Below are 15170 nucleotides of genomic sequence, written 5' to 3' on the forward strand. Positions count from 1 at the left end.
TGGAACTCATTTTGTAGACCAGGCTGGCCTTGAACTCAGAAATCCGCCTGCCTCTGCCTCCTGAGTGCTGGGATTAAAGGCGTGCGCCACCACGCCTGGCAGGCTATACCATTCTTTTAGGGCAATAATTTACAAGGTCCAGGTGCCCATGCACCTACCTGGTGTTCATGCCTTCTTCTCAGGCAGTACTCTGATAATGAGGTCTTCAGTATTCCCTTTTATCATATTTTATCATGACCTGCCCCCCCTGAGCATCATTTTGAGGGTACATACTAATTGAGGTGAATTGTGGACCATGATTAGTTATACAGTGTGATGTGCCTATGTGCATACATGCAAGGGCCCTTGCAGTAAGAGATTGGCCGGGAGGTGGTATGCCATTAAAGACCTCCCTTGTAAAATTCAGGAGTCAGCTTGTCCATGAGTCTGCCCATTGGAGACACTGAAAGCGAGACTTAATGATGTCACTCGATAGTGTGGCCTGCTCATCACTGGCGTCAGCATTCTCTACCTCCTGTGTACCTGAAGGAAGTGGTGGATTTGAGGCTAGGGCCACGGCAATGCTGGCTGGGGAAGAACAGAGCCCCCAGCAGCAACACGGTTGTTTGCTTTGGTGTTCATGCAAATGTGAACACCTACATGCCCAAGAGCAGGAAGTGTAGGTTTGCATGTACCGATGCGTTTGGGTGTCTGCGAGCAAGTAAAGTGAGCATGTGAGGGGAGTGGAAGAGAGGAGAGTAACCACCAAAAAAGGAGTGTGTGTGTGTGGTGGTGGGGGGGGGGGGAAGAAAAGATGTCTGTGCAAGCATGGAGTGACAGGTCTACACCAAGTACCAACCATGGTCCCTGCAATCAAGAGTGCTAAATGGCAGGGGAAGAAGAGGGGATGCAGAGGGAAGGAGTGTGCTTTCTGATCTTGGTGCACATGTATGAGGTCAGGGTGGAGTCCCAGGAGAGTCCCAGAGAGAGTGAGAGGGCAAGTGTGTCTTTTAGTTGCCAGGGAGCTTATGAAGTGGATGAAGGCAGATGTCACTGCAGAGCTGAGCGAGCTGAGCATGCAAGAGGAAGGAGACATGCAGGTGTGTGTGTCCTCCGGAGGTGCGTGTCCACCCCCACAGGGCCCTGTGAGTCTGAGGCGGGCCACGTGCTTGGGCGACTGTGTGGGCATGTGCGCGCGTGCGCGCGCGCGTGTGTGTGTGTGTGTGTGTGTGTGTGTGTGTGTGTGTGTGTGTGTATGGGAGCATGCGGCTGTGTCAAATGAGAACAAACACAAAGTGTGTGAGCGCACGTGGGAGTTGCCCTGGAGGGTGTGAGCAGCCTACCCGCTTTGAAGGCAGCTGTGGGCTTCCTGGATTGCTTGTGATGCCTAAAGACATCTTCACTCCAGGGAACGCTATCTAAGAGGTCTATATGACCTGCCTCATGCCGGCTCAGGTCCGGGTGACCGAGGCTCTGAGTGTTGGCCGTGTCATCCCACTCTGAAGTTTGTGTGGGAATGGATGAGTCACCCAGCCTGGCTGGCCCTCACTCTGCCTGTATCTTGCCCAGCAGGGAAGGCAGTAGGGAGGGAGAGAGACTACTTGGGGCTGTATTCCTATACTGCTATTATCATTATGCAATTGCTCACAGTGTCTATGGGTTCTTCGGAGGCCCAGCACCCCAGTGCTCTTGGCCTCTGTACATTCATCTGTTTTATGTCCAGGTTGCCATTTAGGTCAGCAGATCTGGATGACCAGCCTTTGTGGCAATAGATTTCACACCAGGATCAGCGCCACACAATCACAGTGCTAAACCATCTTCCAGTTCTTCCCCACCTACCTCTGCTTCACTTTCATTTTTTTCTACGGTCATTCCACTGTTGGCCCATGGTTCCCCCTCCCTACGTGTTGCCTATCTTCCCTCTACAGTGGATACTTACGGATGATCTCAGCTCTTTATTAATTCACCGAGCCATCCAACAATCCTGTATGGCACCAAAGATTAATCTTTTAAACATGTTTTATTTTCTTGATTTTAAAAAATTATTTTATGTGCATTGCAATTTTGCTTCCATGTCTGTCTCTGGGAGGGTGTTGGGTCTCCTAGAGCTGAGGTCACAGACATCTATGAGCTGCCGCGTGGATTCTGGAAAATGACCGCAGTTCCTCTGGAAGAGCAGCCAGTGCTCTTAGCTGCTGAGCTATCTCTCTAGCCCTGCAAAGATTAATCTTGACACTTTATAGACAGCAGATCCAGGAAGGTGAAGTTATTAACTTCTCTGATTAGTGACAGATTTAAGACCAGAATCTCACTCTTTTTTCCTTTATATTAATTGATTTAATGTATATGGGTTTTTGTTTGCATGTACGCCTCGACACTACATGCCTGCAGAGTTCACGGAGTAACTGGAGGCACAGACCATGTGTGAGCCTCCATGTGAGTACTGGGAATTGAACCTGGACCCTCTGGAAGAATAGCCAGTGTTCTTATCAGGTTAGTCATCTCTCCAGACCTGAAGCCCCGCTCTTAAGACATAATATAGTCTTGTGGGGTAGGTGCTTTCTTAGTGTAGCTTTCTATTAGATTTCCTGAAACGATTACAGAGCCGGTCACATGTAGGTGCTCAGTTAATGGTGAATAAATGGAGACATGGCTGAACAAATGCTGGGCATGGAGGACACAGACGTGAGACAGAGTGGGCCTTGCCTTCATGAGCTCATGGTCACCAAAAGGTAAATAACCATTACAATACTGTATCTGCCTGGCATCATGGGTGCCTAGAGGGCACACACCTTTCTGGGCCTTGGCAGATAGGGCTTTCCAGAAGTAGGACACAGAGGGAGACAGGCACAGTGACACTGCCTAAGTCCTCCCTGGGGACAAACATCCCTTTACTCTCTCTCACTCAATCTACAGACAACACTGACTATATGGAGACAATGGAGGGAGACCAGGGCAGTGGTGAGGTCATTGGCTCAGGAATGGCTGGACTGAGTCTTCCCTCACCAAATGTCAACCAGCTAAGGGAATTTGGGAAGAAAGCCCAACTTCCCTGGGCCTTGGTCCTGTCATCTGTAAGATGGGGGCAGTAAATGATACCAACTTCCTGAGTATTGCATAAGGCAGGCAGTGTGCCAGCTTCGATGGAGATGACTAATCTCCTCTTCCATTCGACATTGTTTGCCGGCTCTGGGGGAGGAGAGTTAGAATTAAACGTATTGTGCTTCTTACTGTAGCCTCTCTGCTGTGGCTCTGCCCCATTTTCCAGAATTGGCCCAGCAGAGAACCTGTCCACGAACCTTCATTAAGGTAGGGACTGTGTTTCAACTACCACTATGTCCTAGCTCCCAATCCAGTACCTGAGACATGGTAGGTACTCAGTAAATGTTCTTACCGAACCAATGAGTGGATCACATCTATTTACTGCCCCAGGACCTTTGTGAAGATGAATATTCATGTTGCTGTTCTTTCTATTTTCAGATGATGGGCTGGAGGCAGGTCCAGCAAGGTTAAATGACTCGCCCATAAATACACAGCCTGTAAATAGCATAGCCAGACCCAAATGCCAAGCCCCATGCTCTTCCCTTCACACTGTGCTTCTCCCTGCTTCCTATACATTATGTCCTACTTTCCATGGATATTTTTCTAGCCAGTGGGGTCATCTCTGGTTGTAGAATCATCTCCGAATTCTATGACTCATATCTGAATCACAGAAGTGTTTAATAGTTGAAAGGGACTTTGATGTCACTGAGATCTCCCACCCACTGTGGAAACTTCCTCTCTATTGCTTATCTTCCAGCACTTGGATGCCTCCAGTGATGGGGCACTCATTTCCCTTCTCTGGAATCATCAGCTCTACGACTGGGCCACTCTGAAAGTCAGGAAGCTAAGTTCATCCCGTGGACCCACATCTTTCGTGCCTACATGTTGGGCTTATGCCATCACACTAAAATATGAGGGATGGATATGTCACCCCCCCTTCCCAGCACATGGTGGCCCTTCAGGTACCCAGTTTTCATATTCCTTCAGACAATTCTTTCTTCCCAACTAGCTCCTCTGGTCACCACTAGGATGTCTTCTATGAGATGCATCCATCCCTCTAACCAGGAGATCATGGTATGCAATGGTGACCCTACAGGTTAAGGGCAAGCTGCTCCAAAGGCCCAGGCTGCTAGAAGAGCTTTCGAGACATGGGAACCAGTGGGCAGTGGATGCTGTCATTGCTTATTTTGAAGTCATTACTTCAGAGTCATATCTGTTTCTTTTCAATGCCAATCTTAAATGTCACACGGAGACTGCATTTTAGAACGTCTTACCTTGCATGATCACGAGGTTTCTCAGACACCACAGGTTTGCGGCTTCAAAGTTAGAATTCAAAAGGCTATTTTTGAAACAAGCATTTGGGTGGAGGATATGAAAACGTAGGCTGACAAAGGTATGGCAAGTTTTCATCGGTTTCGCCTGCCTTTATTTTGTAACATTGCCGCAACGGATGCTTGTTATGAGGAAAATAATTAAAACCTGTAAAAAGGGAATAAAACCACCTTCTGTCTTCTCTACTCCTTTCCTTCGAATGTAGTTTACCTTGACCAGGGATGTGGTCTCCAACTGGTGGGCCATGCTGCCACCCCGTGGGCACAGTGCCCTGGCTGTCTCCATGGTGACAGCTACGACAGGGGTTTGAACAGGCGGGCAGACTCCCACATCTGTGGTCACCTGCACTCCAAAGGCAGGTTCTGATTTCTAGCCAGGCTTCTCTGCAGGACTGACAGGCAGCTCTGCGTGCTGCTTGGGCACCCTCAGCTCAGACCATAGCATCTGGTTTAAAATCTTCATTGCTCCCGAGGCCTTCACTGACACATCACTGATCAGCGGCTCTCTGTGCTGGACTCCCTGGCCTACTCTCTTCCTTTTTACCCCTAAGCACATCTTCAGCTGTCTGCTCTTCTTCCCAGAGGAGACAGAGCTGCCCCAAAGGACACAAGGTCAGAAAGACACCCAGGGTTTGAGAAACAAATCCCCATCTATACAGATTCCTAGAAACAGCAAGTTCACAGTCAGCCAGGTCTCTGGTTCTGTGTCAAGTGGTACCCTCTTCCCCAAGTTTGAGTTCTTGAGTCATAGGAGTGTGGAGGACACTTACCCAACAGCCTCTCACTACAGCACATGTCCAGGGTTCCTCCCTTGGTGTCATCAGCAGCCTGGATCTCTCTCTCACTCCTGTAGTGGGAGGGAAATTGTTAGGGGAAGTTGGTGGTCCAGGATTGAGCCCCCAGCCATTAGCAAAGATGAAGAACTGCCCCTTCAGTATCCCTTTGATTCGCTCCACTTCATCAGGAGGACCCATGGCAAAGAACAGTCCCTATGGCATCAAGCTGTAGAAGAGGGGCTGGATTTTGCAGGTGCGTCCTGTGTAATCTCATCATCATCACAGCCTCCTCCTCCTCCTTCTCTTCCTCTTCCTCCTCCTCTTCCCCCTCCACAAGACTGGTTTACCTTCCAGAGACTATGAAACACAGTCCTTACCATGACTCCAGGAAATAATGTTCATCAAACAAAGCTTAGTAGATTATGTGACTTGCCCAAGGTCTCATCAGAGTGAAGCTGGGTTTGAAGTTATGCTGGAGAACTCCAAGCTAAAGCTCTTACTGCTGTGCCATTCTAATTCCTTTGTTAGTGATGATGATGATGATGATGCTGTATATATATGTGCACATTTGAATGCAAAAGTGGGGGCCGTGGGAGTTGGGTTTGTGAACAGCCTCTCAATCCCGAACTTGCTTCACTATAAGAGCACCCCTAGATAGAAGGTACCCTGAGTCAGTGGACGACGACGTTAGGCAGAAAGATAAGCAAGGTATCTGGACAGGGACCCACCAGTGACTCACACCTGCTTTCACACCCCAGCCACATTCAGAATAGCTCAGTGCTGCATGCGTGCAGTGGACTCTATAAATAAGCTTCCTAGAAAATGACTAATTTCATAGTCAGAAAAGCAGAAAGAGTAGCACCCAACACTGTGGAGGAAAATGGAGCAAGATTTGGTTCTGCCCTGTGCTGGACTCCAGCCCCTGCCCCTTCAGAGCTGTGTATCTCGACTCTGGCAGGAGTTTGATCTGATTTCCAAAACTAAGATGCTCCATTCACACAGCACAGAGAAGCCCTGACTCTGGGTACTGCCTTTCTCTTTGCCCACCAGGAGCAGATATAGCAGCATGGAATGGATTGCTGTGGGCAAACCCTTTTCACCTCCTCTGTCAGCTGGGCAACACTTGCTAAAACTCGCCTGTCTCAACTCACTCAATAGCTTCCCATTGCTGCGCTTAGAATCAGAGAGCCTCAGAAATGATGGGGTGCCTTCAACATGCATTTGCCAAGTTACCCCTGTGAGTAAGACCTCTGGTAGTCCAATGCAGTGCCAGGTCCTTCCCATCTGACCAAAGAGCTGGAGATGCTAACATGATTGTGTCATGGCATCCATCTCTTTAACTGATATCTGGACATAAGTTCTACTTAAGGGGAAAGTTCCCCTCAAGTCTGTGGGAGGAGGAAGTGTCCTCCAAAGGGAAGGCTGGAGCTACTTCTTAAAGGATATTTCTATAGATGACAGGCTGCCAGAGTGAGAACTTGGGCAGTACAAATGTTTCATTTTGGGGCACCAACTGGAATTAGTCTGGTCAGAAGAATGAGAAAGCAGGTGAGACTTCTCTCAGAAGTCATGAGCCCTGCCTCTTGGATGGGGAGTCCTTCTTGCATGTGGCCGTGTGACTTCCTTGTACTGAGAGGTAGCACAAGACTCCCAGAGCCAGCCTGGGTTCAGGAAGTCTGAAGCAGGAGTGGGCGGAGTTAGTGGCATAGATGTAAGGAAGGGACTCAAGATTCAGCAGGTGGCATCTGGCCATGAAGTCTTCATAGCACAAAACCTAATGTTTATTTCTTTACTTCTTTATTGAGACAGTGTTGTTATGCAGCTCAGATTAGTCCTGAACTCCTGATCTTCCTACCTCTGCCCTTGAATGGTGGGACTGTAGGTGTGTACTACCACACCTGGATGAAACCCATCATTTTACACTGAATAAACCTATACCATCTAATACCAGCATTATCTAGTGACAACATGTTTTCACCTCCCCCAAAGGAAACCCCATATACCTATTAAGGAACCATACTTCATTCTCCATCCCCTAATCCCTTGGCAACCTCTAATTTTATTCATGTTTCCATGGCCAATTCTGGATATTTCACAGAAGTAGAACTACACATGAAGACTTCCATGTCTTACTCCTTTCACTTAGCATAATGTCTTCAGAGTGCATCCAAGCTGGTTACCGTTAGCAGCCTGTACTTTATTCTTTTCTATGGGTGAATAATCTCCCACTGTATGGACAGACAACATTTCATTGTCCACTTATTAGCTGATGGACACGTAGATTGCCTCTGTCTTTGGGCTTTTGTGAATGGCGCTACTATGATCCAGTGCTACTATTATCCCCATGAGCTTAGGACTTTGGGCCATCGCTTCCCTGTCCTGGGCATGTTCCTCATCTGTAAGTAAGGTGGTCACATCTCCTTCATGCAGCCTGGATATCATGACTATTACTTTTAACAGCCCCTTCATGTCTATGGGTATAATTACATAGTTATACACCCAGCCTGGACCATTTGCCCAATTTCTAGGAGCCCATGGCTGATGGTGCTGATACAAATAGCTGCTCTGAGTTGAGTTCCAGCAGGGGCTTGTTCCAGGACAATGGGGAATGTGTTTGTTTGTACCACACTCCTCTGCCTAGGAGTAGGTGGGTGGGTGCTACTGAGGGCATCCTGGAATAGGTGCTGGCTTTGTGCAGTGTTTATGAGGAGCAAAGATGACAGATTTGGTGAGGCAGGCAGAGGAGCCTGAGCAAGCACCCATCTTAGGTGATATGGGGGACATGGGAGGAGGAAACTTAGCTGGGAGGGACCATGACGTCCAAGTGTGAAGCTGAGGAAATCATAACTGGCTTGTGCTTTACCATGGACTTCCTGCTTGCCCTCTCAGGCCTCTCAGCATGCCTCCCTAGCACCACAAAGCTCTCCACTGTCTCAAGATCCTATCTCTCATCTCTATTTGACAAATGGAACTGCTCTCAGTTCCATGCCCTGATTCGCACTGTTCCTCAACCTGCAATGTTCTTTCCAGCTTCTGCCACATCCTACTCCTCCTGTGTAGTCTTCTCAGCCATCACCTCTTTCATAGAGCGTTTCATAACTTCCAGGGAAGAATCAAACCCTCCAGGCTTCCTCACATCTGCCTCACGCTTCTCTTGTTGCTTACTTGATTTTGATGTTTCTTAGCGATGTATACACCTACCTTCCCTATCCACTTCAGTGATGTGAGAGCATCCTTCCCTCCCTCCACCCCTGATGCATTACAGGCACTCTTGCTCCTGAGCCTCTGATGAACTTTAAAGGTCAAAAATAGGGTAGTGTCAGGTTCTCAGGTGGCTTTGGGGTCTCTGATAGGACAGTGGATTTAGCGAGGAGCTTCTTAACATAGAGAGGGATGGCTAGGTAGACCACCACCCAGGTCTGTTATCAGCAAGTTTAGCATGCAGAGGGACTGGCTTGATGGAAAAGAAATGACCATGCTGGCCACATTCTGCAAATGAGTCACTAGTCACAGAATGGGCAGGCTCAGTGCCCTCTGGAGACCATACGCAAGTGCTCCCTCACTTAGCTCCCTCAAACTTCATTCCCAAGGTATCCAGGTAGGGAAAGGTGCCATCTGGGGCCAGGGCCTGGAATTTTCCTCAGCAAAGAGCAAACCATAGATGTAAAGAAAAACTGGCCAGCGTCAGAACACCAAGTTGGGGGAAAATGAGGCACAGAGAAGTGACTCAGGACACACAGTTGTGACCTGAACAGTGTTTGCAGGTAGTTCACCACATCCTCAATTCTTGTTAGGAGTTACCTGCCTCTTCACCTAGTGCCCTGTCTGCCTCTTGTCACAGGAAGGATCCCTGAAGTGGAGCTCAGTTGCCTATCATGCCTGTGTCATACCCCAAGGCTCCTAAGAAGAGTCTTTACCGTCTGGGTGAAGTGTTTCTGTCATTGGCAGCTAAAGAGACCAGAATGATGCGTGCAGCAAACTCAGGGAACAGACAGGCTCTGCGCCCAGGCCTCCCAATGCCTACCTAGTTCATGCTATTTCCATCCTACCAAGCTGCCTACCCTCCTGGCCCATCTGTCCACTGTCCAGCCATCTGTGCCCTCGTCTGAGCAGACCACGAACTTGAGAGTGCTCTGAATCTCAGAGAAGGGGTCTGATTGTTCTCTGGATGAGATAAACTCAAATGAATGATTCCCTTTCCATCCTGCTCTGTGGGTAGCATTATGGATCATGTGACTACCTGACACCCAAGGAAAGGAGGGTGGAAGGGACTGAACAAGCCCAGCTAAGGGGCTTGGCAGCCCGGCTTTACATCTTTTCAGTGAGTCTAACACAGGGACTGCCCCATCAATTTCTTCAATATGTGTTTACTGCAAACAGCTACTATGAGCAAACCACACAAGTGCAGTGAGCCACTGGCGTCTCTTGCAGAATGCGGTAGGGATGAAGCCAGGCCAGAGAAGGGGTCATGGCTGACAGGAAATGTCCAGGGTGCCCTGGAGTACTGTAGAGGCCCAAACAAGGTAGAGGAGTCATAAGATTGACAGAGGAGTGGGAGTATGTGGCTGTGGGGTGGGAGTGCTGACCAGGCAGAGGGAGGGCATGAGGAGTGGAGAGAAGAAAGTCTGACACGTGTCAAAAGGGAGGTGGCATGGGATGGGGTGATCTGCTGAGATGGGAACTGGTGTTTTCCCCCTCATTTTCCTTCTCCTTCCTCTAACTTCCAGAGAGGTAAAGCAGACATCTCATAGTTATCTCAAGGAAGGTTTGGTCATAGATCCCCAAGCCATGCTCCCTGAAAAGCTGTCCTGATTTGGTGTCTTGGGGAAGGTGGAGACCTTTAAGATGGAGTCTACTGGACAAGGAGGTGGGTGTTGAGGATGTGGAGAGCCATCTTCAGCCCAAGAAAGATGACACAGCCACCCCGTACCCAGTGTGTGCATGGGTGTACATGCACTGTGTGCTGGGGGTGGGGTCTGTCCTCTCCTTCTAACATGTAGGTTCCATGGATCAAACTCAGGTTGTCAGGCTTGGTAGCAAGTACCCTTATTTGCTAAGCCAATCTCACTGTCCCCTAAGTTCTAACTTACTCTTCAGTTCCCCAGGGCTATCACACCACAGAATACCACAGCAGATGCCCAGAAGCCCTGCAAGTGACCAACAGAGATACAATGCAGGAGAAAAACGATGGTGGTGGTGAAGGCAATTGTGTAGATCTTGTTAACTCATTAAAAGGACCAGTGCATGCTTCTGAAAGGGCACAAGGCTCTGAATGCTGCCTAGCTGCTTGGTGTAGCTCCAGAGTGAATGAGATATCCAAGGACTGTGCCCATCTTTGGGGACAATGGGAAAGTGTTGTCAAGCCTGAAGGTGTCTGTGGTCTGGTCCAGTGGCTCTTCTTGTTTCTCACTGTGGTTAGATGGGAACAGCAGTCACACAGAGGTTATCTGCTGGCCTTGGATACCACACAGGGACTGAGCAACCGAGGCTAATTGTAAAAGCAACATAGAGAGACATCATGGGCTCATGTACATGGCTAAGGCATCTTGTCCTGACTCCATCTTTAGGGTGAGGGTCCATAAGTCTCACTGTGACCCAGCTCAGGCTCTGTGGACACTGTTCACTCTTTCCCTGGGCCACTCCTGATCTTCAACATCTCTATCTTATGTTTCACATGGTAGGTTTATGTGGATGGAAATCAGGAGGAGAAGGTGCCCAGAGGAGGGAGGGAAATAGGTAGAATTAGTCTTGTTCTTCCACTGCTCCATGCCCAAGGAGGGAGTGGACAGTGACACAGTTCTAGGCACTATCCTGAGCACTATGTGGGAGGTGCTTGGCCTCCCAATAGGCCTAGAAGAAATTGACTGTTACTTCAATTTTCAAGAGAAGAAAGTGGAGATTTTGTCATATGAAGTGACCTGCCCAAAGCCACCCACAGTTACAGATCTGCCCACATTCCCCACATTCTGTACCTTTCTTTTCTACCTTCTGGCTTTGGGTATAAACCACATTCAGAGATAGGATGGTGGCACATTCTAGCAGGTGCTGGGTGCTCTTGATAAAAGTTCTCCCCACAGACAGAGGGAGAAACATATGATGGTCCCTATTTTATAAAGGAAGATACTAAGGCTTGGGGGTACAGTGGTTCTTCTGGGTTCATAGTGTGAACCAATGAAGGAGCTAGAGAGTGATTCCTGTGCCTGTTCCTCATCCCAGACCTAGGAGGGGGCACTCCCTTATGGTCCTCCTTGTCACAGAAGGATTACAGGATGTGACCACTGGTTTTCCAGGAAGCACGAGTCTGCCTTTGGAGGCAGTTTGAGTGTGATAATGGCAACCATGTTCCATCAGAACATAAACAGGTCACAGGTCTTGAACCTACTAACTTGAACCTCTGGCTATAGTTACACATGTGATGTGTTCTGAATCTTGAGAGCCTGTAATGAAAATGAAGGATGTAAAACAACAATATCGGGCTGGAGAGATGGCTCAGTCAGTTAAGCACAGACTGCTCTTTCAGAGGTCCTGAGTTCAATTCCCAGCAGCCACATAGTGGTTCACAATCATCTGTAATGGGGTCCAATGCCCTCATATGGTGTGTTTAAAGACAGCCACAGTGTACTCATATACATACATAAATAAATAAATCTTTAAAAAAAAACCTCCCCTCAAAAATGTTTGACAGATGGGCCCATCCCTATCAGTCAGGTTTCAATTTTGTGGCATCAAGGTTAAAAGAGAGATGGCAGAAAGGCAGTGGCCCAGCAGAGGACACTCACACTACCAGGGAAGTCAGGTCATGGTCCAAGGAAGCTGGGTAAAGGCTGCTGACCAGGTGTGAAGGGTGAACCAAGCTGAGCCAACCATTGGCAGAATCTGAGTCCAGATGTGGTCATTAGACAGTGCAAGTCATCTGCGTATGTGAATAGACCTATGTGATTATGAACTGTGTGACAGGCAGGGACTCAAAAGACAGTTGAAGGTCTTGAGGGTTCAAAGGACATCTGGTCTACCCGCATTTTCTAAGGCTCTGAAAACATTCCATTCTGCTCCCCACTCCCCAGGTACACAGTTTTAATTTGTGAGGAGAAAACAGTCAGTCATGAACGTGAAGGTGTGATCACACCTCCTGTGGGGATGCTGATGCTTCCTCTACTTAGACTCTCACTCCATCTCTAATGCCTTGGAAATGCACCTTCCTCTCCTTCTGCTGGAAAAGTCTCTTTATCTGTCTCTCTGGGAAATACTAATTTTCACTTTAAGAGAAGTGAACCTGTTTGAAAGGTAGGGCCCAGCAAAGTAGGGGTGGTAGATGGGTTAGGGTAGTGGGGGGGGGGGAGGGGATAAGAACAAAATAAAATGATATCTAATTACGAAAATGCCATAATGAAATCCATTACTCTGTGCTAATAAAAATTAATTTAAAGACCCTGTTCAAATGTTACCTCCTTAAGAATTGCTGCTGACTCCCTCAGGGAGCTTGGTATCCACTTTCCTGTTCTCATCCCTTTGTTCTGTGATCAAGGCCCAGGGTCCTGGCACACTGGGAAGACTTGCACCCAGGACCATGGTGTGATCATCACAGCCTCCCTTTGCCCAGGGCTTACTGTGTGCTAGATCCCACTCCAATCACAAACCTCCTTTCTCCTTTCTTACTCTAACCCCAATGTAAGGAACTCCCTTGTATACATGTGCATGTGGTAGTGGGAGAGAGAAACAGAGAGAGAGAGAGAGAGAGAGAGAGAGAGAGAGAGAGAGAGAGAGAGAGAGAGAGAGAGAAATTATTTGTTCAAGATCACATTTGGCAACAGCAGAGTCAGGGTTTCCACTGTTTGCTTCAATTCCAGATCCAGGGTCTATTTGAACCACGAGGTTTATAGTTTAAGTTGTAGGTTTCCTGTTTCTCACACTTAATCTTTATCCATTCAATTTGTTCAAAAATTAGTTCCAAAAAATAAATGAAAGTGGATTAGAGTTTGAGTGTTTGCAAGTGGCTTATTAAAATTACCACAAAAGAAGCAAGTGTGAATCCCTGATATTGCTCTACAAATTAGGGCTCCCAACCGGCTCCTAGATCTTGGCCAAAATACCTGATTCCCAGGTCTCTGTTTCCTCAACTGGTACACACTTAAGATTCAGAGGATTATTAGGAAGATTAAGTGAATTTTGGGTCCTAGACAAGGTTTTTGCATGAGATGTATGTAAAATGTTCAGACACGATCCCATAAGCTCCTAAAGACACCCACAGTTGAACAGCTTTCAAAGGTAATTGTACAAATGGCCAACAACAACAACAACAAAGTCCAACATCCTTATCCAACAGGGAAATGCAAATATCAGCTAGTGGTTCCACCTCATTCTACTCAGAATGGCCATCTTCAGGAAACTAAACAGCAAACTCCAGAGAGGATGCTGGGAAAAGAAATACATTGTTGTTGGGAATGTAAGGTTAATGCAGGTGCTATAGATATTAGTAAAGAGGTTCCTAAACAACAAACAAACAAACAAACAAACAAACAAACAAACAAACAAACAAACAAGTGGAGCTTCCATAGGATTTAGCTGTACAACTCTTGGGTATTACCCAAGGAAATCTAAGTCAGTAAAGGATGGAGACACTTGCACACCCAAGTTATGCTGGTACAGTTTATAATACCCAGGCATGGAGTCAGCCTAGATGTCCATCAGCAGTTGAACTGGGATAGAGAAAAGGTGGTATATGCACACTATGGAGCCTTATTTGGCTATAGAAAATGAATTTATGTCATTTGGCAGAAAAAGGGTAGAACCAGAGAACATCATGTTAAACAAAGTTAGCCAGACTTAGAAAGACAAATATCACATTTTCTTTAATAGGTAGACTTTAGATTAAAAAAAAAGACATGAAAATAGAAATGAGATTAAATGGGAGGAGGAGGAGCAGGGGCAGGAGAGCACGTTAGGGTCGAGCATGATTGAAAAACGTCACACACGCATATGGCAATGTCATAATCACATCTATTGGTTTGTAATGATATATGCTGATTTTTAAAAAGGGGAATACCAATTGTTATTATTTTGTGTGAGCACTGGGTGTTCTCCAATGGCTACAGCCCTTTTCCTTCCATACAAGGTCTATGTAGATTCAAGATGAGTCCTGAATCATGCACAGCAAAGCTCTGCTTTGCAACTTTTGCCACGTTCCACGGTGTAAATGCTGCTACTGTGGTTGATTTCAAGCTGTGAATGTGAGGGGTTTTGCTGCCAGCCTTGGAAGAGGTCCAGAGCTTTGTTGAGTTTCTCTGTGCCTCAGTTTCTTAATCGGGTAAGGAATCTGGACCAACAGAAATATTCATGCTAAGTCAATCTAAGAATCTTAGAAGAGCACATGGCACACAGTACTGTAAGTGTTAAGCATTGCCTGGCTTCCCCTGACCATATTTTGTTTTGTGCTTTTGGTCTCTACCTGCCTCTGGTTTCACTTGGACTTCCCTGTTGCTGCTGCTGGCTGTGTCAGTGTTGCGGTGACTTGCTATGGAGAAGTGATGCTCACTTCTGGAATCATCTATGCTCCTTCTTATAAGACTTGGAGGCATTTAGGGAAGGGAAGGTGGGAAGATGGTCACCTCAAAGTCTGCCTCCACCTTGTAGCTTGGGAATCCTAGGTACTGTCACATCCACAGTGGCTGTAGTTCCCATTATGGTCTCATTCCAGTCTCTGAGAATCTCTTCTGGGTCATGATTGGCTCTGCCTTCAGCAGTAAATGTGGGGAAGATGGAGGGATCTTCAGAGTTTGAGGGAGAAATCAGATAAAAAGAGTCAGAGGCAGGCCTAGGAAAGCCCAGTCAGAGCCTAGGTTCAGGGACAGCTTCTGGATTGAGGCTCTTTTGCAGGAACTGAGCATGATCCAGGAAAAAGATCTAGAAAGGACTAGGGATGAAGGCTGAAAAGGGTCTGACCTCCTGAAGCAAATTTAACAAAGACAAGTCAGGTGTTTGTATGTGCCACATGCTTCTCTGAATATTTTTTTAGACAAGTACAAGTGTGTGTGTGTGTGTGTGT

General features: G+C 47.3%; 1 protein-coding gene and 1 long non-coding RNA gene across 3 annotated transcripts in view; one reads left to right on the forward strand and one right to left on the reverse strand.

The window, feature by feature from the left end:
* The window catches only part of Ptpn5 (protein tyrosine phosphatase non-receptor type 5), a 56984-nt gene that overhangs the window by 30865 nt on the left and 10949 nt on the right, over positions 1 to 15170 (reverse strand). For both annotated transcript variants that reach the window (XM_029479059.1, XM_021167904.2), the window contains one exon: positions 5123 to 5199. In XM_029479059.1, coding sequence (XP_029334919.1) covers positions 5123 to 5147 — 25 coding nt within the window. In that variant the 5' untranslated portion in view covers positions 5148 to 5199. The remainder of the gene's footprint in view (positions 1 to 5122; positions 5200 to 15170) is intronic.
* Positions 3262 to 15170, forward strand: part of LOC110298576 — a 15148-nt gene continuing 3239 nt past the window's right edge. The window contains exons 1-2 of the long non-coding RNA XR_002378384.1: positions 3262 to 3288; positions 3779 to 3983. This is a non-coding gene — a long non-coding RNA (uncharacterized LOC110298576). The remainder of the gene's footprint in view (positions 3289 to 3778; positions 3984 to 15170) is intronic.

The sequence above is a fragment of the Mus caroli genome, chromosome 7, assembly GCF_900094665.2.
Source record: "Mus caroli chromosome 7, CAROLI_EIJ_v1.1, whole genome shotgun sequence".
Classification (NCBI taxonomy): Eukaryota; Metazoa; Chordata; class Mammalia; order Rodentia; family Muridae; genus Mus; species Mus caroli.